Source organism: Hippoglossus stenolepis, chromosome 19 (assembly GCF_022539355.2).
Source record: "Hippoglossus stenolepis isolate QCI-W04-F060 chromosome 19, HSTE1.2, whole genome shotgun sequence".
Lineage (NCBI taxonomy): Eukaryota > Metazoa > Chordata > Actinopteri > Pleuronectiformes > Pleuronectidae > Hippoglossus > Hippoglossus stenolepis.
This window is the reverse complement of record NC_061501.1, coordinates 10,509,353-10,536,606: the sequence shown is the minus strand read 5'-3', so window position 1 is coordinate 10,536,606 and position 27,254 is coordinate 10,509,353. Positions and strand designations below refer to the sequence as shown.

The 27,254-nt window shown below is 43.6% G+C and overlaps 1 protein-coding gene across 4 annotated transcripts in view; it reads left to right on the top strand.

Annotated features, from left to right (window-relative positions):
• sema5a (sema domain, seven thrombospondin repeats (type 1 and type 1-like), transmembrane domain (TM) and short cytoplasmic domain, (semaphorin) 5A) overlaps positions 1 to 27,254 on the top strand; it is a 127,566-nt gene that overhangs the window by 39,466 nt on the left and 60,846 nt on the right. For 3 of the 4 annotated variants that reach the window (XR_004694183.2, XM_035142654.2, XM_035142652.2), the window contains exons 3-8: positions 5,349 to 5,448; positions 9,011 to 9,056; positions 18,466 to 18,528; positions 21,799 to 21,897; positions 22,787 to 22,798; positions 26,263 to 26,476. Coding sequence is in view for 3 of the 4 variants with exons in the window: in XM_035142654.2 (XP_034998545.1) it covers positions 5,349 to 5,448; positions 9,011 to 9,056; positions 18,466 to 18,528; positions 21,799 to 21,897; positions 22,787 to 22,798; positions 26,263 to 26,476 (534 nt within the window). In the remaining variant the exon portion in view is untranslated. The remainder of the gene's footprint in view (positions 1 to 5,348; positions 5,449 to 9,010; positions 9,057 to 18,465; positions 18,529 to 21,798; positions 21,898 to 22,786; positions 22,799 to 26,262; positions 26,477 to 27,254) is intronic. The other variant, XM_035142653.2, reaches the window with a different exon arrangement.

Genomic DNA, 27,254 nt, shown 5'->3' with positions numbered 1-27,254 from the left:
TGGGCTGGTAAAAATACAGTTAAACAATGCAGAACCCAAAGAGCGGTTGTGACCCGTCGTGAGAAGCCAAGGTCAAGGGTTTACCGAGAGTGTTCCAGTCTCAGTGTTCCTTTTCTCTCTATGTGATTGTGGCCTGAGTGTGGAAGGGCGTGTCCCCGCAACGGTCTGACCCCACAAGGGACGGTGGTTTTGTGACTTGGCACAACACTTGGCTGACAGAACTGCTACTGTGGTGCGAGGATGCTGCAGTCCAAAGACTGTTTTCTGCTTTCTATGGTGGTTTCAGAAATGTGGGGTTTCAGAAAGAAAGTTCAGAAGCCGCGCTCCAAATGTTTACCCCAAAAGGTGCACTCGCTGCGCTCTGCAAATAGCCGCAGCAGAGCTCCAATGTAAATGTTTCATTCAAATGATTATTTTACGAGGGCTGTTGAGAGATTTAATCCCCATTTCTTGAAGATATGTTATAGCAAGTCTTATAATCAAGCTTTTGCAATGTTATTGTTGCTTAAAGCGGAAATCTACTGTATTGATAAAGCATTGTATTTTAGTTTTCCTATGTGAAGGCTTGAAGGCTTTTAAAGGGTATAAACTGAAGTGTAAACAATGGCTTCACAGGCCAAGCTGAGGGCCGTGTCTCTGAGGAGCAGAACCGGCAGTCTTGTTTTACAACCACAGACCGAACTCGGCTTTTTATCGTCCCTGAACGGCCAACACATCGTTAGGGGGGGGGGGAGCGAAAGCAGGAAAATAAACAAATGGCCTCATAGCATTCATAAACAAAACAAGCTGCAAACCAGTATCACGGATCCTCCAATTGGTCATCTGGGCGTGATTGCTTTAGATTTAAAACCATCAGAGGTCTTTAAAGTTGAAAAATTCCCAAACGTTAACTTTAGCTCTACTCGCGTTCAAGGTCAGCAATGTCCGAGCCATGTTTTTACTTCAAAAGCTGGCACGGGTCCGCTCATATTTTTGGATTTGTGTACACCCCCACAGGCAATAGCTCCTAAATACACATTAGATTAAATATTTTCTACTGCACTTATTTGTGGCTTCACAGTGGTTTTGTTTTGCATGACTCACTTGTTGCCCTCAGGCCACAGCACAGCCACGCTAATTTCACTTTTAGGACTTTCAGCTCAGAAATGTGCTCCTTGTTTTTTCTGCAAATAACATAATGGAGAGAAACCGCCGAGCACTGAGCCACGCGTGAAGGTCCTCGCCGACCTTTCCTCGCTCTTTAGGTTTTCTCAAACTCGGCAGGTGTTTGTTTTTTCGACCGCTCCTTGAACGTTTTTTTTTCCTCTCACCAACTTGACCAATTAGTTGGCATTCTCCTACTGCCCATTTCCACGGGGCAGCGTTTAGCGTCAAGTTAATCCCCATTCATTAAAGTGCCTACTGCCACCCTCTATTTACACCACTGAGGGAAAAAAAAATAAACATTCATGTTTCAGAATTGGTTCCACATGTGGCCGTTGCCGTCGGCCCGGCAGCACTGAAGAGCTGTAACTCTGAGCGCTGGCAGACTGAAGACTGATGTGGCCTCTGATGCTGGGTGTAAATATTTATACATCCCTGTCATTTTGTCTTTGTGTCAACTTCGCCGTGTCAGAGAGGGGAATAACAAATAGGATGGGAGTGATGGGCTGTTCTATTTTGAGGAGGAGGAAGACAGGGGTTAAGAGGATAAGATGGGGACCGAGCAGAAGAAGGGGGCGAGGGATGTGCGTTTCTGGATGCGCGCGTGTGTGTGTGTGTGTGTGTGTGTGTGTGTGTGTGTGTGTGTGTGTGTGTGTGATTACGCCTTCGTATAATCGGCAGCCGTCTCCTGTAAAAGCATGACTGGGGGTGATGTGATTACATTATCACATGCTTTTAAAGTGCAGCTGACATGAAGCCATGTAAGAGCAGGACTGAACTCGAGGAAGTGGGATAATGAATAGGACTGGGGGTTAGATGATATTTATTAGCTGAGGGCTGCCCTACTGTTTCCTTTTCTTCTAGGTTAACAATAAGGGTGATTTATGGGATCATAAACCCCCTGTGGGTGCCCCCTAAAATTATTACCACCCATCTAAAGACAAATAAATAGATCAGAGATCAAATCGCTGTGATTAGTGTCGGTGGCGGAGCTGAGGCGGTATCCTGCAGCGTTGTTTTTGAAAGTCTTCCCAAGTGTGTCACAGTTTTGCATCATCAAACTATGATCTGCTTATACCCCCGCGAGTTTGACTTTTGGAAGCTCCGTGTATTTCACCGCGGAGCCTTGGGAGGGGCCCATCCACGCCGGATATGAATGTTTATGAATAGTCCTTGGCCTCGTCACAAAGATCCATCAATCCCTTGCGTGCTGTTCAATTAAAACCTTTAGCCCCCTTTTGCACACCCCAACAAATATCCTCTCTTTCTGTCTCACACACACACATACACTCCATCACTGTGTTAGCGAGCCTCCCCCGGTGAGTCAGGGAGATTTATGGGGAGAAGTTCGTCAAGCGGCGTCTTCCCCCCCGAGGGGTGCCACAGCTCCATTAGTATGCCAGGGATCCGCTCGATGGCATAAAAAAAACAACCCCAGTGGTGCCGAGGGATTGGCACATTCAAAGATTTTTTGGAAAAATGGGGTGAAGTCGGTCGTGATCTCTCAGATATTTATTTGCCGACTTCTAATGAAAATGCATCGGCGGTGCAAAACCCGACGCAGGACGCTTTTTTCCTCTCGTCGCCCTCTTGTACTCATCACTGGAAACTTGAAAGGGAACAACTGTCTCACAGCAGATGATGTTGTTTTGTGAGGGGAGACAGAGTTCGGTCCCTCTACGTGAGCTGGAGGAAGTTTCTTTGGAAGCTCTGTTTGTCTGTCTCCTTTTTTTGGGGGGGGAATCGCTCCGAAATCCCACGTTTGTCACAGAGACCCGGAGCACTCGCTTTTGATGCAGTCGAGGGAGAACATGCTTTCATTTGAAATGCCGTCTGACAGGTGTGCGAAGAAGTAGATAATGTGTTTTGAGGAGTGTATTCAAGCTGTCCTCTCTCTCTCTCTGATCGGCCCTGTTGGAAGGCTTCCCGGTAATTTGAAAAAAGTCCCTTTTGAAATTTCTCGTCTGGAATTATCTAACAGATGTAGTGATGAGTGATTTTAAAACACTGTAGCAACCGTCGCTCAAAGCTCAGACCTGCTGGAGATCTGTAAAGTAACTTTAAAAAATAAAAAAATCGCTATCTGCAGAAAATGTCCCAATTATGGAGACGTTTTCGTCAAGTGAAATCCAATCTGTGTGTACAGCACTGCCGGGAAAAGTTATTAAGACCGTGGATCAAGCAATGTGACGAACGATGGAGAGCACACGTCATCGAAATGACTGATTGACCACCCGCAAATAACCAGATCAGGTAACCAGATGGCAGACAGGCCGTCCTCATCGCTCAGCAACCACCCCGGGCCTGAGATTCGATTGGTCAGGGGTTAATGGGTTGGGCGCCATGAGAATAGGCATGTTGTGGATAAGATGTCAGTGACTGTCTGGGATATCTCTGGCTTTCTCTCTCTCTCTCTCGTGCTCTTTATGTGTGTAGGTGCAGGTGTGTGTTCACCAAACTGGGGGAAGCGTTTGGAATCTCATCAGTTTTCACGATTCATACAGGGTGTACGTTTCATCCGTGAAACCACTCAGTCAACAGGAGAGTTTTTAATGGAATTTAAAAATCAAAGAGGTTCCCACTGAGTCATAACACAAGAAATCTAAATTTCACTATTTTCTCCCTCTGGCGTCTCGGCTCTGGTCTTGTGGTTTTAAGACATGTAGCCAGAGGAGCACTAATGTCTGAGCACTCTGATCCATGTAAAATGATTTTTTGAACGAGTGACCTTATCAACCAAGGACAGCTCTTAACCTTTTTTTTTTATTCTTTATTCATTCTCCTCTTCATTTCCTCCAGTATAGGGGAGCGCTGGAAAGAATTTAGAGTTTGACTGGAGCAATTTTGTGAATGCATTGTGATAGAGAGGAAAACAAAAATCTGAACTTTGGTTCATGTGTGCATCCAACACACAGAAATATAATAATCTAGATTTCTGGCCTATGGCAAAAGGAAATTACAGTTTTTGTTTGTTTGTTTCTTCACCTTTGAGATCAGGTCAAGTTTCAATAATATAAACTAGATTTCATGTCATGTGTTGGTGACGTCCACATGTAGGAAACATCTGGACACGTGTGATCACATGTAATCCCGTTTGTTGGACATGGAAACCTACAGGCTTTACACATTTTGTCACATTTTAACCTGTGAAATTAACGTGGTCTGCACAAAATGTTCTTTTCACTTAAAAAATGATATTAGATCATGAGTTTCTGGAGTCGCGATGCAGAGAAATGCCCGTGTGAGTGCTGTATTATTATCATATTAATAGATAATTGTTACTGATGCATTCATATGCAGCAGTTTCATGTTTTTGCCATTTGTCGTGGAGCCCATTTCAAATGCTTTACATACTGTTAGGTAGTTTAAACTTTTGCTATGCATCACATTTTCTAATGTTTTAGGTATTTATAATATTTTAAATATGTAAATCTTAATCTGCAATGCACCACAGCTATTAAAAATGCAGTCCAATTCCCCCCTCTGAAATATAGATGAGAATTATTAAGTAGTATAAAATAGAAATGCAATTATTCTAAAATAAAACTTAACCACTTGAGTAAATGAACCGAGTTGCATTCCGCCATTGTTGGCCCCAGTGTTTCCTCTCACGTTATTGAGCAGGAGGTGTCTGAAGTAGGATTTGTTCAGCCTGAAGGAGGCTGAACTGAAGCTTTACTGATCTGAAATAATGTCAAGCTGTGATACCTCACTGTAGACGGCAGGTACAGAGCCGTCCCACGCAGCTAATTATTTTTAAGGAGCCTCCACCTCTGCAGAGTGTTGCTGCAGGTCGGTGTGTGGTGTGGCAACAGCCAGTCGCACATGTCAGCAGCGATTAGCACTAATGACCTGTAACTACTGAGCAAAGTCTCATTCACAGTCTGCAACGCGTCTGCTGCTTCTTGCCTCATTAATTTTTGCATTTTATGCCACACACGTATTTGCGCTAGTCTGAGTGAACGTACACTACTTGTAAATAAAGCTTTAAACTAATGCACCTGCAGTTGAATAAGTGAATATCTTAATAACAGCAGTAGTGGAGCGAGGTTGTCGTTCTGGCCTTTAACAATCCCCACTCTCTTCAAGTGTCTTGTGTAAAGTCAACAGCAGCTCATTCATCACCACAGCTGTCTCCTGCAGTCGTAAACACACTCCGCTCCGATTGGCTCACTGTTGTTTTTCTCCTGTCCCGTCATTGGCAGAGATGGAGCCGTGGATCTCCAGGTTCAAGGCGGAGGGCACGGTGGATTACTCTCAGCTGACCTTTGACCCCGGCCAGAACGAACTGATCGTCGGTGCCAGGTAAGACACATCCTGAGGTTTTTCTCTTCTCTCGTGCTGTTTTCTCACACGAGCAGGTCTGGACATTGTCTGGAGTTGACTTTCACACATGCAGCACACAACTGGAGTTGTCGGTGTCAGATTCTCACCTACTGCAAAATAGGTCTGTTTGGTTTGAGGGGTGACGCATGAGTAGAGCGTGCAGGAGACAGGATGTGATGCAAAAACTGCACTGCTGAAGTCACAGTGTTTTGTTTATATCAAACCTTAAATATATCTGACAGCTTTGGCCAACAGAAGCTTTCGAATCTCATCGCCTCACTGGTTTGACATTTTTGTCGCCATTTCTATGTAAATACTCCATCCTCTTCACTGTCAGATGTTTGTATTCTTAGTTTCACAGCCAGTCGGATATTGAAATGTCATCAACACGCTTGGTGGAAATCCTCTGGATAATCATTTGTTCTGTTCACACATGGACTCATTTGGACATCACACACACTTTGTACGAGGGAGCTTGCAGGGTAGAATCTGTTCCAACTGATTTGGACATTTGCATTCACGCAAAAAACAGCTCCCGGGAATAATGTCTGGATACGTTCAGAGTTGCCGTGCATGAGAAAGAAACTTCATTCGTCCCTCCTGCCTCCCTCTTTTGTTGTCTTGTCATGCATTGTCCTTTTTTCCCCAATGTTTGCTGGTGCATTGCATGAGCAATGATCAGTTTCTCTATAGATGTCAAAAGTCAGACAACAATGGCTTCGGAGATTGTTTCCATGTACGTTGTCTTTTTCAAGCCCAGCCAAGTGTGTGTGTGTGTTTGTTTTTGTGTGTGTGTGTGTGTGTGTGTGTGTGTGTGTGTGTGTGTGTGTGTGTGTGTGCGTGTGGCGTGCGTGCGTGCGTGTGTGAGAGGAACAGGAGTATATGCATTCACGCTGGCTGATTCCAGATGAAGTGTGCTGTGCACTTCTCTTAATGGCTTTAGTTGTCAATAGAGAGAAACTCACTACAACAGGCACAGGAGATAACAGCAGGAAGGAGAGCAGCGAAATAAACAGAAACCAAGTGAGCCCAGGGAATTTACTAATGTACTGCAGGTACTTAGATGGTAGAGTCTAATCAGAGAAAATGTGTGCGTGTGTGTTTGTGCGTGAACAGATTAAAAGCAAAGGTTGAAAAGGTGAGTCAATTCCCTGTGGAGCTAATTGCACAATCTATAATATAATATAATATAATATAATATAATATAATATAATATAATATAATATAATTTAATATAATATAATTTAATATAATATAATTTAATATAACACACACTGTTTTTGTGTCCATGTCTTATTTTTAGCTACAGCTCAGTCAGTCCTATCAACACCTGGTATCTGCAGCACTCAAAAGATCAAACAAGAGATTTGGTTCAATTGTGTGTGCCAGCACGGCGTCTCCTGAGTCCGACTGGGAAAGATGATGTGGCTGGATGGATGGCTGCAGGCTGAGTTCGAAGTATGAGTGATAATGGAAGGAATGAGGGATCGATGCAAATATCAATACAGTAAAACAGGGGGCCGCGGCCGCGCTGAGACCTGGCTGATAGCCACTCTTCAGGAGATTTATGGATCTCGGCGAGTGTTTGCATGCATGTGTTTGTGTGTGTGTGTGTGTGTGTGTGTGTGTGTGTGTGTGTGTGTGTGTGTGTGTGTGTGTGTGTGTGTGTGTGTGTGTGTGTGTGTGTGTGTTGTGTTGATGACGAGTTTAACTCCAAAATGAGATATCTGCTTGATGGGAAAAAAAAGTGCCTGCACTTCAAAATGATGGTTCACATTCAGAGATCAACATCATGGATTCTTTTTAAAAGCTATTACTAGATTTTTAAACATCTTTTCAGGTAAATCTCTAAAAACGTTATTATTATTTAAGAGTTTTGTGGCACGGACCCAAATTCCTACACTGTGATTTGCTCATAGAACAAACTATTATCCAAAAATGGATAATAAAGAAATCTCAAAGGTAAAAATTAAGAATAAATAACACCTTTAGTCCTAATTGTCAGGTTTCATGTGTTCTCCCTTTGTGGTCCATCATGGTTTTACTAGACATCCTCAGACATTAAGCTCCAGCATATTGCTCTAGGGAGGGCATTCATTAGATGTTTCTTGAAAAGTTGAAAATAAATATGGAAGTGTTTTGTTTGTGCCTTGCAAATTGGAAACGCTTCAGGCAAAACACTTATTAGAGTGAGGTCTCACCACCAGGCTTTAACGTTTCTCTCAGCCTGTCTCACTCTCACTGTTCCTCGTACACAGAAAACCAGGAGATATGAGGATCAAACCTTTTATCGACGCGTTGCTTTATCATGTCTGTTTCACCTTCTAATTATGGTTTGGAGAAACTCAGAGCTCCGTCATTTGCTATGGTGGCTGAATGCAGCTGTTCTCTGACTTTGGTCGCCATGAATAACCTGACTTAACTCTTTCCACTTCTCAGGTCACTAATGAAAATGTTCGTTTTAACTGCTTAGTGGGAAAACTTCAGAAGCCGAAGATTCCACAGTTTTAAATTGGAAAGATACCGTTTTTTTCTAAAAGGAGCACTCCGGCATATGTGGAAAAATAATTCTTTGGCTCCAGATGGTGCCGCGCAAAACTTTACTGGTGACTTTACTTGTCAACATTCGCTACAGCTGAAGACGACAAGTTTGAAAATCAAAGAAATCTGGGGTTGTGGACTAAAGGCTTTGAGATCTCTGTAGTCTGTAGTATCACTGGCAGCTCAAGGCTACATTAACTAGTTAAATCCCTGACTGAACTGGTGGTGGTTGAGTTCCATTGTGGATAATGTAGGTGCCATCTTTTGTCAAGGAAGATGGAAAAAAAAACCTAGGAACTTCAGACCAGGTATTTGCTGGCCAAAAGTTCAAGTGCTTTCCACTGCCTCAAGAAAGCAATGTGCCAACGATTACTGAACCACAACAAATTTTTAAGTCCCTCTCCAGTGGCTTAGCTTATTAAACCTGCTCGCCTGCTCCACGTCTCCCCACCCTCACAGCTCACCTGCTGTTATTGGGCCTTTTCCCGCTACTGAGCTCCATCCACAAGTTGACAGGATTGGTTTCTTTGATTTGTGACATCACAAACTGCAGTGTTCAGGTGGAAATATACTCATTCATGTTGTTGACTGCTTGTTTGGCTGAAGATATGTCTTCTTTCATATAAAAGGCTTATGGGGGACATATTAACCTGATCTTCACTGGAGGGGCCTCTAAGATTAACACACTCAAATGCATGTAGTATTTAAACACCATGGGCGCTGGATGGGAAAACGACAGCAAAAAAGACACTTATTCCATGTGAGGCGCCACTTTCACATCTTATAGGGTCATTTAAGCTTCGTTTTTTGAGGTGGAGATCCATTTGTACTGTTGGCTTTATGGCTACAGGCACAGTGAAGATGAAATGGCTATAAAGAGAAGACAGATAAATACCGTACAGACTGTACAGTTGACGGAGTATGCTTTAACACCCACACTTTTCTGAGTTTATTTGCAGAAAATGTCTCCGTCAGCTGACATGTTTCCTTCTTTTCACAGAAATCACCTGTTCAGGCTCAATCTGGAAGACCTGACACTGATCCAGGTGAGTGTTTCCTCCGCCTGTCTCTCTGATTCTCCATCAGACTGACTCTCACACGTTTTTCTGGGTGAATATGTACTCGCTCTGTCTGCCGAGACAACTCTTACAGTCACACAGTCGAACAGGCGTCCACACCGCTGCCTGTCTCCGGTAAACACAGCTCTATATAGTTGTAGCGCGGTGCTGCCAGCTCCCACAACTTAAAGCTGTTACAGTAAAATGGTTTAGCATTTCACGTGTCACAACAGCTTCCCATCCGGTGGAGTGACGGCGGGTTTGGTCGACTGTAACGTGGGTTGACGCGGAGAAAGTGTTGATGTGGAGTGGAGTCAGTGTTAATACCCTCCATGTTTAAATCCAGTTTGAGACTGAATGAAATGCCCTGCAGCTACACTCCGTTCTTACTTTCCCACAGGGTATTGGCACATTGTGTATTTTCTTAAATATGATGCTAACATATTTGATATATTCCCCTGCTCTTCTCAAGGTAGAAAGGTCAACAAGATTCGCACAGAGGGAATACAATGTTTGGAAATGCTAAATAGAAATTAGAGTGTGCTAACTTCAGGGAACTGACTTCTGCCTGTGGTGACACGTTTTACAATTTGCACAAAAATACCAGCAAACTCAAGGTGGCAATTATTCTACTTTCAGTCTGTCTTTCATCTCTCTTTCTCTCAAATGGTGTCATTGTAGTTTTTTTCCCGGCAGGTTCTCATATTTCTTCTTTTTTTTCTCCCACATCCCCCCAAAGAGCTGAGCATTTTGCTACCCTCTGAGGTACCGTACGAACACAGACACACTAAGAGGTTTCACTTCTAGGTGGTAGCAGCGAGGCTTCTTCGATGGTTAGGAAACTCTTGGTGTCGGCCATTTACACCCTGGAAAACCAGGGGAGAGGATAAGGAGGCAGAGAAAGAGAAACTCTGCGTGTGAGGATGAATGGACGGAACAAACGTGGAGAATAAAGGGAATCGGTGCTGATATCAAATCCGCCTGGAAAGCATAAATGAGAAAAACAGTCAGACGTAATAAGCGGCAGGGCAGAGTTTGTTGGACAGAAGGGAGCGGAGGGCGGCACACACAAAGGATTCAGGGAGCAGTGAAACAGCACACAGGCTGAGGGAGAGAAAGCGGAGAAACCCCCACTGAGCGAGATGAGGATGCATGCCGAGCCCGTCTTTTGTGGCCGCTCGCTGCACACACATGCTTTTTAAAGATGCTCTTTGCCATCCACTCACCCAATCATCCCTCTTTCTTTTACTTCGTCCTGCGCTCGGCTGGCGCTGCATAATCAGTGAGGAGATTCCAACAGCCCAATCAAGATGTCTTCTCTTGAGAGAACAGGACCTGGTAATCCCTTGCCAATGCCCAGGGCCAATTTCAGATGACCTGTGCGCTAGTCCCTGCTTTGCATTTGACTGGAACCAAGCAGTAAGGGTCAAGGGGAAGGCGAAGTTCAACTGCTGAAGTGTGAGGAGCACTCGAGCTATTTTTCTATTCATCCCCCTCTGGCGTCTCTTTCTCTCCTTGCTTCTTTTTCACTCTGGCATGGAATAGGGGAGATTTAATTGCACGGAGATCCGCTTGCCTCTGTGGCTGGGTTTACATATATTTGTCAGTGTTATTGTTGTTGGACATGAAAGGCTTGCAGCGAGTGCCAGAGCAAACAAAGAAAGTTTGAGTCTCAGTCGTCCAGTGCGTTTTATTTTCGGTTGCACAGATGTTCAAAAGGAGTTGCATGAGGTTCTTCTTTCTCTTTTCCTGCAGAAGGGGAAGAAAAGAAAAAGCTAAAAAGCTACACCCACGTTTGTCTTTGTGATTTCACCCCATCCCCATGCATCAGCCCTGTCAGATAATGCTCGATGGCAGTGATTTGTTCTTGCATGGCTGGCAGCGCTAAGAGGGAGGCTGCGTATGGTTTGACGGAGCACAAGGCTTCGAGGCAGTGGAATACAAACAGCCTGTAATACACTAAGGAGGTGGATGTAATTACCATATGATTGATGAGGGGCTGACCTCATCTTGAATGTACATGCATGAAACATTTGTTGAAAAAAAAATACGGGGCGTGATCTTCTGCTGCGTAAAAGTAAAGTGAATCCCACCCACTCCTCCTGCACTTGGTTGCAGAGTTATTTGCAAGCATTCTGCAGTAGGTGAACTCTGAATACCTGGAAGTCTTGCTGTTGTATTATGAGAGTAGTGACACTTAGGGTGGTGGCTGAACACCGCTGGTCCTCACCCAGTCTATTGCACACATCGAGTTAAGACTCCACGATCGATTCAGTCTGAGCCCCGGCAACCATAATCTCCTCAGTAAATGCCCTCCTTGCTTGGAGGTAATAATAAAAAAGAATAGAGGAACCAAAGAACATCAGGAGTTGGAGAGAAAGAGGACCTTTGTTAAAAGAGCTGATGTTGAGCCATTTGAGAACTTTTATTTCTTTCGTTGCCCGTGTGCCACCCCTTCGGTCACTTAGGAGAAATATAAAGGTTGGTCTGGTTGGTCTTGTTCGGGCTCATCTATCCAATAATTCCAGAAACCTCCCTCAGTCTTTCGGTCTGCCTGAATGTGGAACACATATCTCGAAAATGATACATCTTATCGATTCTCCTTTTGAGGGTCGTGGGGGGGAGCTGGAGCCGATCTTAGCTTGCATTGTCCGAGAAGCGGGTACATCCTGGGCAGGCCGCCAGCGTTTCACAAGGCTGACATGTCGAAACAAGCACTCACCTATGGACAATTGAGATTCTCCAATTAGCCCCAGTCAAACCAGGATTCAGTGCTAACCACGATGCTGCCCAGTCCAAGGAAGGGCTGTTTTGAATTAGGTGTGATATGGACATACAATATGTAATATTCATACACTTTGAATAAACAGGCGAGCAACGCTGTGTAGCAGCAGCGGCCGGGACTCATCGACGTGCAGGACAATGCTGCACTGCACTATTAGAGTACAAGCAGAAAATCCTCCATATTACATGAACTTGTTTGCACGTACTCGAAGTGAATGGTAATTTGGGGTTGAAGTGGGGAGAGTCAGACCTTGAAACATGACTCATTCATCCCAATAGCCCTGATTGGAGTTAATATCTGGTACTTAAAGTTTTATTTCTGCGGTGTCTCAACAGCCTGAAGAGGCCCTCCTCTACCTGTCCACCTTTTACCCTTGTCCTCTCTGATCTGGACACTGTCGAGAGGGAAAGGTGGTAACTTTTCTCCTTGCTCCACTTTCAAAATTGTGCAGCTCAAGTAAAAAAAAAAAGAAACCAAGGGCTTAGCTCTGCTGCATGTACAGCTAATGAGACATTTAGAGCTACCACAGGCAAAAGATCAGCTATAAAAACAGCAGCCTAGGAGGAAAATATCCTTCCGCCATCTACAGGTGAATCCCACTTTATATCCCCCATCTGTTCAGTATTGTCCTCCTGCCCCCTCCGTCCCTCATTCAGCTCCCTGCCCTCAGCTGATGCCAACCTTGGGCAGGTGACTCGAGGCTGGCATCGCCATTATGCACCCTCCATGGCCGGCTGCGAACAGGGGGACAAACGCTGATGAATTGGGACCCACTGCATTTGCATTGTATTCCATTTCCCATTGTGTAGCCGGGGCTGATGAATGGCCACGCCTGCTCCATGTACCTCTCAGCGTTTCCGTCAACCCAGTGTGCCACTCGAATAATTGTCCTTTCATGATGCTGAATACTATGATTCCCCCTCCGTCCTTTTGCTGTAGTGCCATCATTATCCTTTTCTCACCTGGTCTAATAAAAGACTGCACTTGTATGCTGGTCCTGAATGTGTTTAATTTGCAAGTTAAGCAAAAAAAGCAAGCAAGAAATAAAAATGAAAAAAAAAACCATCCCTTTAAGAATCCAATAGTAGCCTGCTGTTACCGCGCTTAATCGAAACAGGATGCGGACGATGAGGCCGAGCTTCAACAGAAACAGTGTGACCCGGCGCTAGTCAATAAGCGCTGGGATGAGGAGGATCAGCGGCATTGTTTCGCCATTCAATACAGCACCAGAGGAGAAAATAGTGGATATTCACTCCAGCCACTCTCTCTCTCTCGCTCTCTCTTTCTCTCTTCCTGCACTGGCACATGAAGACACTATCCATAACAGCTCCCCTTGGCAGCAGACACGGTGTTGAGATGTATATTGTGCCTCCGTGTTTTTGTTTTTTTCGTTCTTTGCTCTCCCCTCGTATTGTCATGTCGTAAAGAAGGACAGGAGACTCCAAAGAAAACAAAAGGCCCTCTGCTGTGTCACCTGTTGTATTTCACCGTCCTGTCTCTTGCAATTACACCTCATCAGACAGACAATTAGCCCTGCTAATCAGTACCTAACAGAAGCTATCCTCCATAGCTCTGGCAGCATCGCTAATTCAATTATGAGAATCCACTAACTTGGCCATTTAAATGCATGGAATAAAAAGCATCAATGGGGTTGTAGATACAGATAGCAGCTCGTTCTGTGATATCATGGAGTTTGATGGCCTCTTTAAGCGAGTGGGCGGCGATATTAAGCAATACGAATCATAGCAGGGGGTCACATCAACGCTGACTGATCATTTTATGGGGTTGCGATGATGGGCGGTGACTCAAACCTACACGCGTACTCCGACACGACGTCAAGACAGATTTTACGCGTTAATCTTTCGACAACTTACATCAGCAGACATCAGTCTACATAGTAAATATTGCACCAGTACATCAAGAGCTAATATCAACTATTCATAAAACAGATTAGATTTCCCCGGCTGGATTTGTCCGGCTCCCGCTCTCAACCCGCCGTCCTCTTGTAATGAGACACGGAGCCAGTCATTTCAGAAAGCTCGACAGCTGTCAGCAGCGGGTGTGTTCTCTGGACCCTCTTTATGCAAAATATATTAATGTATTCGATATCATGTCTGGAAACAGCGCTGTTTTGGAATTCAGCTCCTCACTCCACCCTCCGTCTCACTGACTCTGCCCACACTGTCTCCCTCGCAGTGGCTGACTCCTAAGTTGGACTCTGTTTTCTCTTTGTTGTTCTTTCTGCCTGTTTGTCTCTAATTTCCCCCCTTTTATGTCTTTTCGCCCTCTGCCTCTCCACCGGCTCCCTTGGTATCTCTCCTACACCCACCCCCTGGTGACAATAGTCCCTCAGTGTGAGGGTTTGAGGAGAGGCTCGAGCACAATGGTTCATCTCTGAGGATTGTGCCCTTTACAGGGCAGCGAGAGAGAGAGACGCATAACAAATCTCTGCATTTCTCTCTCTTCTTCAGCGTCCCTGAAGCAACAAATGTCTGTTATCGACTGTGAATTCCCTCTGCCTCTTTTTGAATTTCTGCACCTCAATCATGCCTTATCTTCCATCACTCAAAAGTAGTCGAGCGTGGCAAAAATATGATGATCAATTGGACATTCCACCAAACAACACCCCAGGTTAGCCAGAACGATTTGAAAGAGTCTTTCTATTCATTCTCCACCCTGTCACCGCAGAATTATAGATTTCCTGATTCTACCTTGACCTACTGTACTTGCCGCGGCTGTATGCTCATTTATTAATGTCATTTTGAGAAATTCTTATTTTTAGTTTTACCATTAAAACATCTGGATAAATGTTTGGCTTTCTTCATATGTCTAATCATCCGACCACCTATTTCAGGCACAAATTACCGGCTGCCCTCACCTCCACCCCACCTCCCCACGTCTCTCTAGTGGATCCTCACATAAATGTTCTCATCTGTTCCATCTTTTATTAGGCAGCGATTTTTACTGCGCACTTTATTAAGTCTGGCAGTCACGGAAAATGATTTTTATAGACATGAAATGATCTGACATGAGAACAGGCTCCTGAACATTGTAGCACTGGCTCATTCAGACATGCATGGTTTTATTAAACAGATTTTTATGTTTTTCTTGAGCATGAAACATCATATTTACTGGACAAACTTATCAAAGAGATCTTAATAAGGCCAACAGGATGCACGTCAAATATGTATCTCTGCTGGTTCTGCCACGTTAATATCAATAAGATGGCATTCAGGTCACAGTTTAGAGTTCAACCATGCAAGTGACACCAAAAATGGCTCTTGTGCCAGATCTTAGCATTTATTTGGTGACTATAATGTTTTCATAACTGATTCTAATGCCAATCCTCTGAAAACAGATGGCGGTTGGTCCTAAACTGGTGGCAGGAGATTGTTGTTATGCAAGAATAAAATCCATAATAGTTTGAGCGTTAATTATTTTTTTCTATGGGGCCCATTCAAGATACACACCACCTCACCTCGCTCCCTGAATGTGATCCCGCTCGCTCGTCTTCTTCTTTACTGCTTCCCCAAGTCTCAGAGAAAGGCTTTTGTAACGCTGAGTGCTAAGAATGATTATTTAACGAGATCTTTTTTTTAAATTTCAGTTCTTGGCAGATTTATCTGAGGAGCACATTGGCCGAACAATAGCATGTTAATGAGCTTTTAATGCGTCTTAACGACACTTGGTGCTTGGCTTTTCATGGCTGTGATTCTGTTCTTTAATCTGGACCATTTGAGACAGTGCACAGTCACAGAGTGCGGCTGTAGCGGTCAATGATGCCGGCACATCCCCCCACTTACAGGCTTACGAGCGTAAACTTCCTCACTGGCCATAAAGTTGATGTCCTCGAGATGAAGCGATCCGAAAAAATCTGTTTTAAACTATGTTGAATGACGACGAATGACATAATCAGGCCGCACTGACAAAAGCAACCACTTTGCTCACATTAATGGGATATCTAGTTGTAATTTTGCATTGTGTTATGATTGATTTGTTTTACACAAGTCAGGTTTCTGGCCATTAACAGGATTTCTCCCCCAATGGGATAAGTGAGAGCACTTTTCAGCGCCTGCATTCAACTCAGCTGGGACCGTGTGTGCGTGCTGCTTTGTGCTGATGTGTGTGGTTTGTGTCTGTGGTGGCAGCATGGCCCCAGAATAGCCTGCTTTGGCCTGGAATGTGAACTGACACACACAACACACACACACACACACACACACACACACACACACACACACACACACACACACACACACACACACACACACACACACACACACACACACACACACCGAGGAAGAGAGAATCCCGCTTCCATTAATACTCCATGTCTTATCCTCTCTGAATAGCACCACACACCCTCAGCTCTTGCTTCTTTCTAAGCTCCCCCCTGCCACTGCATTTATGTGTGTGTGTACATACGGCAGTTTCTATGCCTCCCAGTGGAGAGGCCACTGAGGCGAAAAAAGGCAAAGTTCTTGTCATAAAACACAGAGGAAACTCCCAGAGCCTTCTGGAAGAGGAAATGAAAGACGTTCTGCTTAGTACTGAGGGGCTTCGGCTTTGTCCTGGCATTAAACAGCCCTGATGCCAAGGTGAAATCTAAAATCTCTCTCTCAGTTAGAGATATTTACTGTATTCCCACTGAGTGCAGTCCTGCGGCTCTGGCCACTAACCAGGTTATTACTGCCAGAAAGTCGCATCTCTAAGAAGTTTTACTTTGGGAGGCTTTTGTGTGACTTGGCGTTAAACTTGTCATTGCCGGTCACACTGGAGCTGGTGGGAGTATAGCTGCTTCTTCTGCCTGTCACAAGCTTGAGTGCCGTCCAGAGGCCAACATTCATTTCATAAATAGGAAACCTTTTTTCAATGAGGAACCCCCATTCCTCCCCAGAGGTCACAATGGAATTAAACTGTAGAAACTGGAGCACAGTGGTGTCTTCACCTGAGGAGGAGACGAGACAAGGGTTTAGTATCTTCTCATTCCTCTCCCTCCTGTAGTAAAAAATTTAAAAGCTCTGTTTCTCGCTCACATGTAAATTACATTGACATCCTTCTCCAGGGATTCGCCTGTTATGTCTTCCGAACCCTCTTTTTCCCTCACACATAAATCAAACTGGCATTCAGCTCGGCGCTCACTTCCCTGTCGCTTTTTGAGGCCTCCGCTTGATATGCACCTTAATTGGATTCTGTGTCTGTGTTTAACATGGCTTATCAACGTGTGCTGTGTTGTGAGTGTGCATGTGCGAGTGGAAGACTAAAGGCCTGTGCACATCAATGGCGACGCAAATAAAGGGCACAAAACAGAACATGTGCTTAACGCGTCTCCTCACATTAAGTGTGACACGATGTGGTGAATACATCATGTGGATAAAAAAAACATTTAATAATAAGAACCTTTCTTTTTTTAACCAGAAAGCTAAGGCCTCTGTCTTTCACCTCATAGCAGTGTAGACCCGTGATGATGTCATCGCGTTACGTTCAGCTGGTGGTTTGCATGGTCCGGTTCAAATCGCTTTCAAACTAAAAGCATAATAGGTAGATCATTAATTCCTTTTGTAGATATTTTTCTTCAACAACAAGTTGTACACTTGTGATGAGATCATTCATTTCGTTACTTGCGGTGAAACACGTGATTATATCGGGCTGTGGCACCAGAGAGTTGAGTGGTTAGAGAGGAAAAGAGAAAAATGGCCTTAAAAACAAAAGAAAGTACATAGTTCAGTTAACTTATGTCAAGAAATATTGAATTCACGTTTCTATATTTAGAAATATTTTGGATCAATATGTTTTATTTGTGTATTTAAAAAAATATTGCTCCTCACAATGGGAAAAGAAAGATGGAATCAACATCAAGCGAGGATGACTTTGTCCTTTTACATCTTCGACGGGAGTTGGGTCGCCTGTTGCTTGATGCTAGCGTCAATTAGCTTGTACAATATCCGTGAAGACAGAAATAACTGTGGCTAAAGAAAAATATATTAAATATATCGATAAATAAACTTTATATCAGACCAGACAGAGGATGAAGCTGTTCTTCTACTACAACTACTGGTTCACGTTTGTCGAAAACACGCATTCTGATTGGTCCGGTGTGTCCATGGAGAAAGAAATATTGACCATATCCGAAACATTTAAACCCACAGTGTCGCTGAGGGAAATTTCATTGATGATGTGAAAGCTTTCATTGACTGTATACAGGTGCGAAAAATATAAAAAACATGCAAATTAGAGTTCAGTAAAGATACAAAGTCAAATGATTTCACCGTTCCTGTCGTAATCTTCTCCTCCAACCAAAGTTGGAACCGTCAGTGCTGCAGCCGGCGTATGAAGCTCATCATCTCTTTGTTTTCTGTGTTTTCATGTCTTCTGTGGCATTTTTTATAGCCGCACTATCTCACACAAAGTCCCCAGACATTAAATCGACTTCAGAAAGGTGGGAATTTTGCCACATTGAAGAGCCAAGCATTGTTTTGTTTGGGTTCCCAGAGTGGTTTTCAGAGTGGTTCGTGGTGACATGGCGCCGAAATGTTTATGATGTGTGCTTCTCCTTGATGGTTTATTGGGAGCCTGACACTGCTTTTCCCCTCTCTCTCTCTCTCCCTGTAGGAGGCTGAGTGGCACTGCGACGAGTTCACCAAGGGAGCCTGCTTCAGCCGTGGAAAATCTGAGGTGAGTTTAAGTGACGCCGGAGCATCAGAAATGTCACACTGGTATATTGCTTTATCACGATGCTGAGGAAAACAAGGTTCAGTTCTGGTGTTGTTAAAAAATAAAGTCCTTGTCCGCTGTAAAGTGTATTTCATGAATTTGGCTCGGGTGCTTCCTTGCTGTTATTTGAAGCTGTTGTTAGATGCATCTCAATAACATCTCATCATTACACACTACATGTCTGATAAGCGCCAACAAATCACATCGTCACACACTGTTTGCAACACGAGAATCTACAGTTCAGGTCTGAACGTCCTCTATGCGATCTGATCACTCGGACCACATTTGGAGGTGGGTAGATCTGATCACAAGTGGTCACAGGACGTTGGTCTGAATAAAGCTGTCCTCTTGTTATCTGATCAGATTGTGATTTTGACACACTGCTGGTATCTTCGATCATCAACCACTGTCTTAAACGATACTTAAAAATATTTTTTGTAGACTAAGAGCACTTACAAACAAACAAACTACATTTCCCACGATGCATTTCCCCACGAATTAAAATTTATTTTATCAGTTACTTGTCTTGGGGACGATGACATCATTAAATAGACTCACATGTCTCATCCAGCTCTAAAGCGAGAAGCACGCAGACGTTGCAGCCGGTCTCAAAGTATGTTGGCCCTGCGGTGACATGGCCAGGCATTGAACTAGGCCACTATTGTGACTAAAAATGCGATGACTAAGCGTCACCCGAGATTACTCTGATGACATCACACGGGGTATTTTCCCACACTTGACAAAGCGTCCTCCAGAGCCTCAGGAGACGACTGATGAACTGATATCAACATGTACAATTTATGGAAAGTCCCTTTAATAGTATAACTATAAGATATTCGACTATAACAATCTTCTAGACAGCTGATTGATTGTTCTTCCTGTGTGTTTGGTTCTTACAAAAAAACAACACATGGATGAATTGACCTGAAGGCCTCCACTGTTGGAATTTCCCACCACAGCATCAGTGCTGCATGATAGTAATGGGTGAAAAAACAGAAAGTTAAACCTCTAAAGACAGACATCACTGATTTCTCTTTCGCTTTACAGGCCGTATCCAATCACCTCCACAGAACACATCACAACCAAACAGCTCATGAAATCAAAAATTGTCAAGTTGTGATGAAACATAATGAAGCTTGAGAGCAACATGGAGCGCTCTGTTCAGCCGTAAACGTATAGACTCGCTGGGAATCCCTGCTTTGTATGTGTGATCGAGCTCAAAGAGGATTTAAATCAACTTGTTGTGAAGTTAAAAGGTTCCCAACCACACCTTAACTCTTATTTATAGGCGACGCGGAGAGGGAGTTCCCATTGTTTTTGTAGTTTCTTCTTTGTTCTCGATTGTATGTTTTTGTGGTTATGGCTGGCATGGGCTCTCTACCCAACAGCTGGTTTCGAGCTGAACTTGACTTGTGGGTGAACTGCCCAGCCCTGTTCACTGTGTGTGTGTGTGTGTGTGTGTGTGTGTATGTGTGTGCACCGCCGTGTATTTATCCCCCTGTGAAAGGTGGTTAGAGACCCATAATAGGCACACTGGCCAGCACAAGATTGTGAATTACAGACCAAAGCCAACTCAGTCCTTGAGAGTCGCCGCTGTCTGCTGGAGTCCAATTGTTTTGCTCGCTGAGGATCGGCTCCTGTTCACTAAGAACAGCATTAAAAAGTCTTCATCCTCCTGCCGCTGACAGGGCTCTCGATGGTTTATTACCTAACTCAGTGCGCACCAATATACCATCGCTTAAGCCATTACACAGATACCTCGCCTCTGTTTTCACTGGCTTTACAAGTGATTGTATTTTTTTTCTCTCTCCTAATGCACACGTCCACTCTTCTCTTATGTGTTTGATTTATTCGAGCCAGGAGAAGAAAGGAGAGTTAAATTGACTTGACAGGACTTGATTGCCGCCTCTGTTTTGTTTTATAATGCGAGAGCCAACAGCACAACCGCTCGGTATTGCAGTACAGACGCGCAACATTTGTCAGGAAGTTTTCATAAACAAGTCAACACTGTGAGGCTGTGCAAATATTAAATATGCCGGTATTTACTGTAGAAACAAAGAAGAATTGAATTACGCGGACTCCTTGCACACACACACACGAGCATGCAGCACATAACAAGATGTACAAATAGCACAGATATATAGGCATACATTACAAGTGCAACCACACACACACACACACACTCACCTGTCACCCGTTATGAACAGGCACATACATAAACACACACACGTGCTTAAGCTGTGCTGAGCACCAGGAAACGAGTTGTTTTATGAGTCAACCTCTATCTTGATAGGGAGAAATAAAACCCCCCCTCCTCTCCTTCTTCCCCTCCATCTCTGCCGCGGTGCCCTCCGCTCCTAAATCAGACTCTTTTGGGGGGGGGAGGGGGGTGTCGCCCTGAGCACCTTGAGTGGCTCAGACAATAGCAGATTTACAAGGTTTTAAATTTCTACGAGGACCCCTCTTCAACCCAGCCGCGGCCCCTTTCCCATTTATTACCTCGTCCCAGGACAAAACAAACGCCGCCCCCCCTGACATGATTACCGACTTGCTGTTGTTACATTTACTGTGAGCTTTCTCGATGTTAATCCCCCAGAAAACCTGCATGAAAGAGTTCACGCAAATCAATCATTCCGTCAATCATTCTCTCCGTCAGCCCTGCTTTATTTTCCCCGGCGCTTTTAACTGAGTGGTTTGTTCGTCAAAAGTCAAAGCCAAAACCTCAAAGCCGGGAGCGAGCCAAGACAAGAGTGGTGAGCATGTACTTCACCATAAATTAGAGACAAGTGGTTTGAATTGATTAATGTAGAGAGCGAGGCTAAAAAGAAACATGATTGAATGATGAATATTAGAGGCTACACTTCCAATTCACTTTTTGACCGGTCAACAACAGCCGCGGGGATTTTTCTAAACCAATCCTGAGTGGTCCTCTCCCACGCCTGCTGCATTTATCTGTCCTCCACCTTGTTCAGATCCCTCTCCACATCTGGTGCCTGTTGAATTAAGATGTGACACAGCTAAGCGTTGCAGGCATTAGCCTTGATTTGACTCTGTCAAGCTTGGCCACGTTTGAGAGTAGCCTTCCCGCGGTTGTAGGTTTTTGTCTCATTTATTGGCATAAAGTGTAATTTCGCCCCCCTGCCCAACGCTGCTTGCCTGTCAATAGGCGGATAATGGTGCTGCTGCTAACTGCTTACTGTGATGTGTGTGTTTCCCGGTGTGTTTCCGCAGGAGGAATGCCAGAACTACATCAGGGTGCTGCTGGTGAACGGGAACAGGCTGTTTACCTGTGGAACCAACGCTTTCACCCCCATCTGCACCAACCGAACGGTATGAACAAGAGCATCCTCTCCTCCATCCATGATTCTTATTGTTGGTTCATACCATAGACGTAGATATGTAAAGATGGACGACATGACTGTTCCCCTAAAGTGAAGTAAAAGTGTCTTAACTTATAGGCTGTAAATTGTGCCTCCTCCATGATAGTATAGATGGGATAGAGACCAAACAAAAAATGTCACTTTCATTTATTAATGGTGTTTTAGAGAGAAGCTTCTAAAAGCCTTTTGACACTCTGCAGTGCAGCATATGGATGTGAACAGCAGCTGCAGTGGCGCCAGTGTTTTTTTATATTTCTGTAATACTGCATGTGTCACATTTATTAGTCACTGTGCACTGAAAATCCATAAGTGAACGCCTGAGAAACAGACCTTCATAAGCCATTATCCTTGAATAACAGTGATATTTCACACAGCATAAGTCTGATAACACTGCAAGTAAGACTGAAGTGCTATCGATTGAACCGACGATGTCAGAAAGGAAGGTCAAAGATGATCAACGCGTTTAATCGAGGTGCGATTGAGTCGTGCTCTTCATATCAGGCTTTACTCTCATAGCTGTTCCTGCAATGCAGTCAGTGACGTAGCCTAATTATTTGATCAGTCTTATCAAGCGTGATTATTTCAGAAGTCGCGTTACCTGAAACTTGTTGAACACAGCAATCAAAATATTGTCTGAGGCTCATTGATGCCAATAATCATGTTTATGAGTAAACACAGTCCTTTGTCTCATTGTGCTGCTTTGCCCTTCTTCATGACTCATTGCAATTACTTACTTCTCTATTCTCTATATAATCATGTTGTCTTTTCCTCTATATTTAATTGTAGTTCTGTGTGGTGTATTTTACTTCTCTTTCTTAAATCCCATGCTGACACAGCAGGGTCTTGACACAGTAAGAGCATTACTTTTTTATATAATTAACCACTGGTCTGTGCTAAAAACCATGTTTCTCTGCATAAGTATCAGCTAAGAGACCTATTGGTGACAAAGGCCGACTGAAGTTAAGTTGAGAACAACATGTAAAAATTCGGGGGCCAAATCAAATACCTGCGTCATGTGCAGTGGGATTACAGAGGAGGTGGAAGCATGGGGTTTACCATTATGATGACATTTGTTTTTGTCCAAAAGCACTGCATACAAAGGTCACTGACTCATAATGGCTGTTTACCACTGTGGAAATACATATAGTAGAAATGTCATGACATTATTATAGCAGTATTTCATCAGGCACTGTCATATTTATCCACTGAACGTCCGCTAATGTGGAACACTGGACGGCCACAGGAACGGCCAGGGAATCACGCTCAGGAAGATTTACTATCAGCTGTGATGGATGAACAGGGGGCCGCAGAAAATTCTATTAGTTTAATCAGAGTTCTGGTTATAGATTAAACTGCTTCCGCTGACTTTTAGCCATTTGTTATGTACAAGCATAATCATTATGAAAGAGTGATGAAAAAAGTTTCTTTGGATGACAAGTCATTCAGGGAGGCCTCAGTCAGAAGGTCCCTGTACAAACATAAAACTAAATTCAAATTCGATGTATTTTTTGGTCTTTTTCATTTCTAAAAGTGTATATTTTCTGAAAGATAATTTAAACAAAGAAAATAGCTTGTCAGTTACTGTCATGTTTTATTACATTATAATTCAGAATAAGCACCAAAATACTAATTATTTTCCTTGTCATCTTGTAGTTTTAACACAAGTTTTAATTGTAAACAATCAAGATGATCTGCCAATAACACAGATTGCAGATGATAAGATAATAACGGCAGGTGTTTCACTGATGGAGACAGTGATTTTGGACCTTATGACTATAGAGCTGATAACAATGTTTATTATTTTTTGAGTTCTCATTAGCTGTCCCCACCCACATTAAAAAATCCTACAGCAATTAAATGTAAATCAAACACATATGCTCATGTTGGCTCTAATACAGTGACACTGTTTCAGTCATAAGGTCGATATCTGTAACTCTCATTAGTAAATTGTTCAAGTAAATAACCTCCTATAGAGGGTGTATAACAGTTTTGTTTAAGTCTGACTTTTGGGAAAGCGTCCCCATCTGTCAAACTTGTTTCTATCAACCATTTGCATTTTCAGACATATCATTAATACACTTTTTACACTCGACTGAGGTGGGAAAGTTTTGCGTCTCGATGAATCCGTTATGCAGCAAAGTGCCGTGGAAAATGACAGGTGACGAGGAGCTCGTCCAATTAGCACATGAAACAAACTAATTCCGTATCTCGGCTTTGTTTTTTCTCGACATTGTTTTTCCATCATTTGAAGTTTGACTGGCGCTCTTTCAATAACTTCATTTTGTTGTGTCTGCGGTGCCATAATTAAAGCCGACTGAAGAATTGTTATGAAGCAACTGTTAAACTCGGTGAACAAACTCCTTATATTTGCACAGCGGTAGGGGACACACACACATTTTCATTTGCATTTCTTTTTGCCATTTATCTGGAAATTGAGTTTAAGAATTGCATTTGGATGCAACCCTGACTATTCCCCTTATCCCCTGTTTAGATTAATATTTTGGCTGTTTTAAAACACATGTCAAAGTTGTAACTTTAGGTCCACGTTCAGAATGAGCGGTCTCCAGATAAAGAAGTTGTATCTGCCCCTCTGTTCACACCCAGTCGTCCGCAGTGGAGTATCAGTGAAAATCCTATCTACTAATAGATCACAGATCACATGTAATGCTTGTGGCTACGCTCCCTGTCACTGAGGGTAACTGGAAATCCTCTCCATAGCCATAGGAATGTGTCAGTAGCACCGACCGGCTCTCACAGCTAAACTGTGAGCTGTCCGTCTCCAAAAAAAAAGTCTCTATCAGAGGCATTCAAAGAGAAGAATCCTCCAGCTGCTGGCTCCACTACAGAGACCACTTTCACTCCGCTTCCCCAAAATGCAACGGATGCGCTGCAGTCCATCTATTTATCTCTCGGCCTCTTGTTTTTTTTTTTAAATGACCCAATTGACCTCAGTGTGGCTATTCCAGCCCACGGAACAAGCCCGGTCAATGCCGGGCTTTCATCCGAGGCCGAGGCTCAGACAGGGCTGCTCTGTTGTTGTTGTGGTTCGGGATGGAGCAGAGGTGGCGGGAGTTAACAGAAACCCCTTCATCTAAATTGACCGGCTCCAGGAAATTGGCTAAAGAAGTCGCTAAAGAAGTCTCCCCCAACACTTGCCCTGAATGGAGTGTGACCTCCCGTGTGGAAGAGCTGCCCACAGATTATTCAGTCGGCGCAAATCTAAAAGTGCGAGGAGCGAGGTGAGATTGAACTCGAGGCGACAGCTTTTCACCGTTCCCCCGAGGTCTTCCCGCCGCCCGAGTCAAATAAGTGGAACCTGACTGATTGACAAAAAATTGCGAGTAGAACAATTTTAATTGCCTTTTGCACATTTCAAAACAGGAGATAAGGAGAGTGCAATCTTTTTTTTTTACTTTTAGCCCACACTTAGATGGCCTTGGATGGAAGTACAAACCATGAGCTAATCCTCATATACCGTGTTTACTTGTGCACCACAAACTGTAATTACATCTTGGATTTAAAAAAAAATACTTGAGTCCTTTTTTGGTATTCAAGGCTGAGTCACCGAGCTATGGCCTGTATTTTCTTTTAAGTAGGAACCAGTGCAGTGTGTCAGGACTAAGCCAGCGTCATGCTGTAAAGTAGGTTTTAAAAAGCGGGGAGTCGGATTTGGCTTCATATTCAAAGGCAGAATGCAAAGAGAAGACTGTATCCTACATCAAGGCTCTTTTGAATTCACACAGCCTTTTTTTAAGATGGCCTATGGTATAATAATGTTATACCCAGGCCAACAGCTGGCTGTGTGGTACAGACATCAGAAGCCAAACCAGGGAAACACTACATTCAAGAGTTAACTTGATTTAAGACGCCTGTTGTAGGAGTTTCATTGCTTTCTTAACAGGTGGTTTCTTAACATTAGACTAGAGGCAGCTGCTCTGATTGTGTATTTTACACCGCTAATGATTCTTAATGTGTTTGCTGATTATGTTTCCTACTCCTGGAGGTTTTTCTCTTATATATCTCAGTGTGTGTTTGGCAGGAACAAACTAAATATTACCAGACGTCTCCTATTTGGATTTTATTGCCGCCCTTTCCTACTCTCCCCCTATATTTTCATGCAGGTTTTCTACAATCATCCATTATTTAGAAATAACACAAAAATGCACCTTGCTCCCACAGATATTGTATCTTAGTATTTTACGGTCTTATCTTAAGGTATACTGCTATTCTTTTAGGGCTGATGTCTGTGTCCTGTAAACACTTATTTTTCCATTTTAAACTTTTCTTCCCTACCGCTTCCCTCTCTGTGTTTCAGTTGACAAATCTGACAGAGATCCACGATCAGATCAGTGGGATGGCTCGGTGTCCCTACAACCCGCTGCACAACTCCACCGCCCTCATCACCTCCAGCGGGGAGCTTTATGCCGCCACTGCCATGGACTTCTCCGGGCGAGATCCCGCCATCTACCGCAGCCTGGGCGGCCTTCCCCCGCTGCGCACAGCCCAGTACAACTCCAAGTGGCTCAATGGTAAATGTTGTAGTTTATACGACAGCAGCAGTCGGAATCCTGCGGCCCGCGGGTTAAAACTTACCGTGCAGCAAAATCATGGCAGCAGCATCAGTATAAACTCTTATTCCTCTTTAGCAATTTGTCTACAATATAAAAGCGCCACAAATATTTTGCTGCTGCAATGCTTAATATTTAGCTGAATTACAGAGCTTTTATTTTGAAACGCAAGATTTGTCGATTGATTAACAGACCTCTGCGATGGCCGAGATGTAATATATGAAAAAATAACACGGAAAGTAAATCAGTCAAACTTATATATAACCCACACATATGAACAGTAATAAAGCAAATTTAGTTTCAGTCTATGTAAAATATATTCATTAAAATCGATGCAAAACAACAGAATCTGGTCGATTTAGAGGAGGCACTATGGCACTAACAAGCTACATTAAAAAAAGATGGATATTTAACATAAAGAAACACAATAATGGACAAAAATTACATCAACGCTCCAGCTGGTGGGGATTCAGTGTGTTGCACAAGCATAGTTAAGCCTGGCAGATGGTTATCCAACATGGGAGTTTGAATCGGCCGCCCTCTTGGTGAAAGGAATGTACTGCTTCTCCATTCACAACCAGGCTGTGCAGAGTGGTGCAGCAGGAGAACACGATTCTGTCTCCATAACTGTTCGGTTGCCTTTTGTCTGCAAAAAAGCAATTATCTCCAAAGTTACTAAGCAACTAAAAGAAATCTCTATATTCATCTCAGCTTTTCTTTGACAGATATAATATTTATC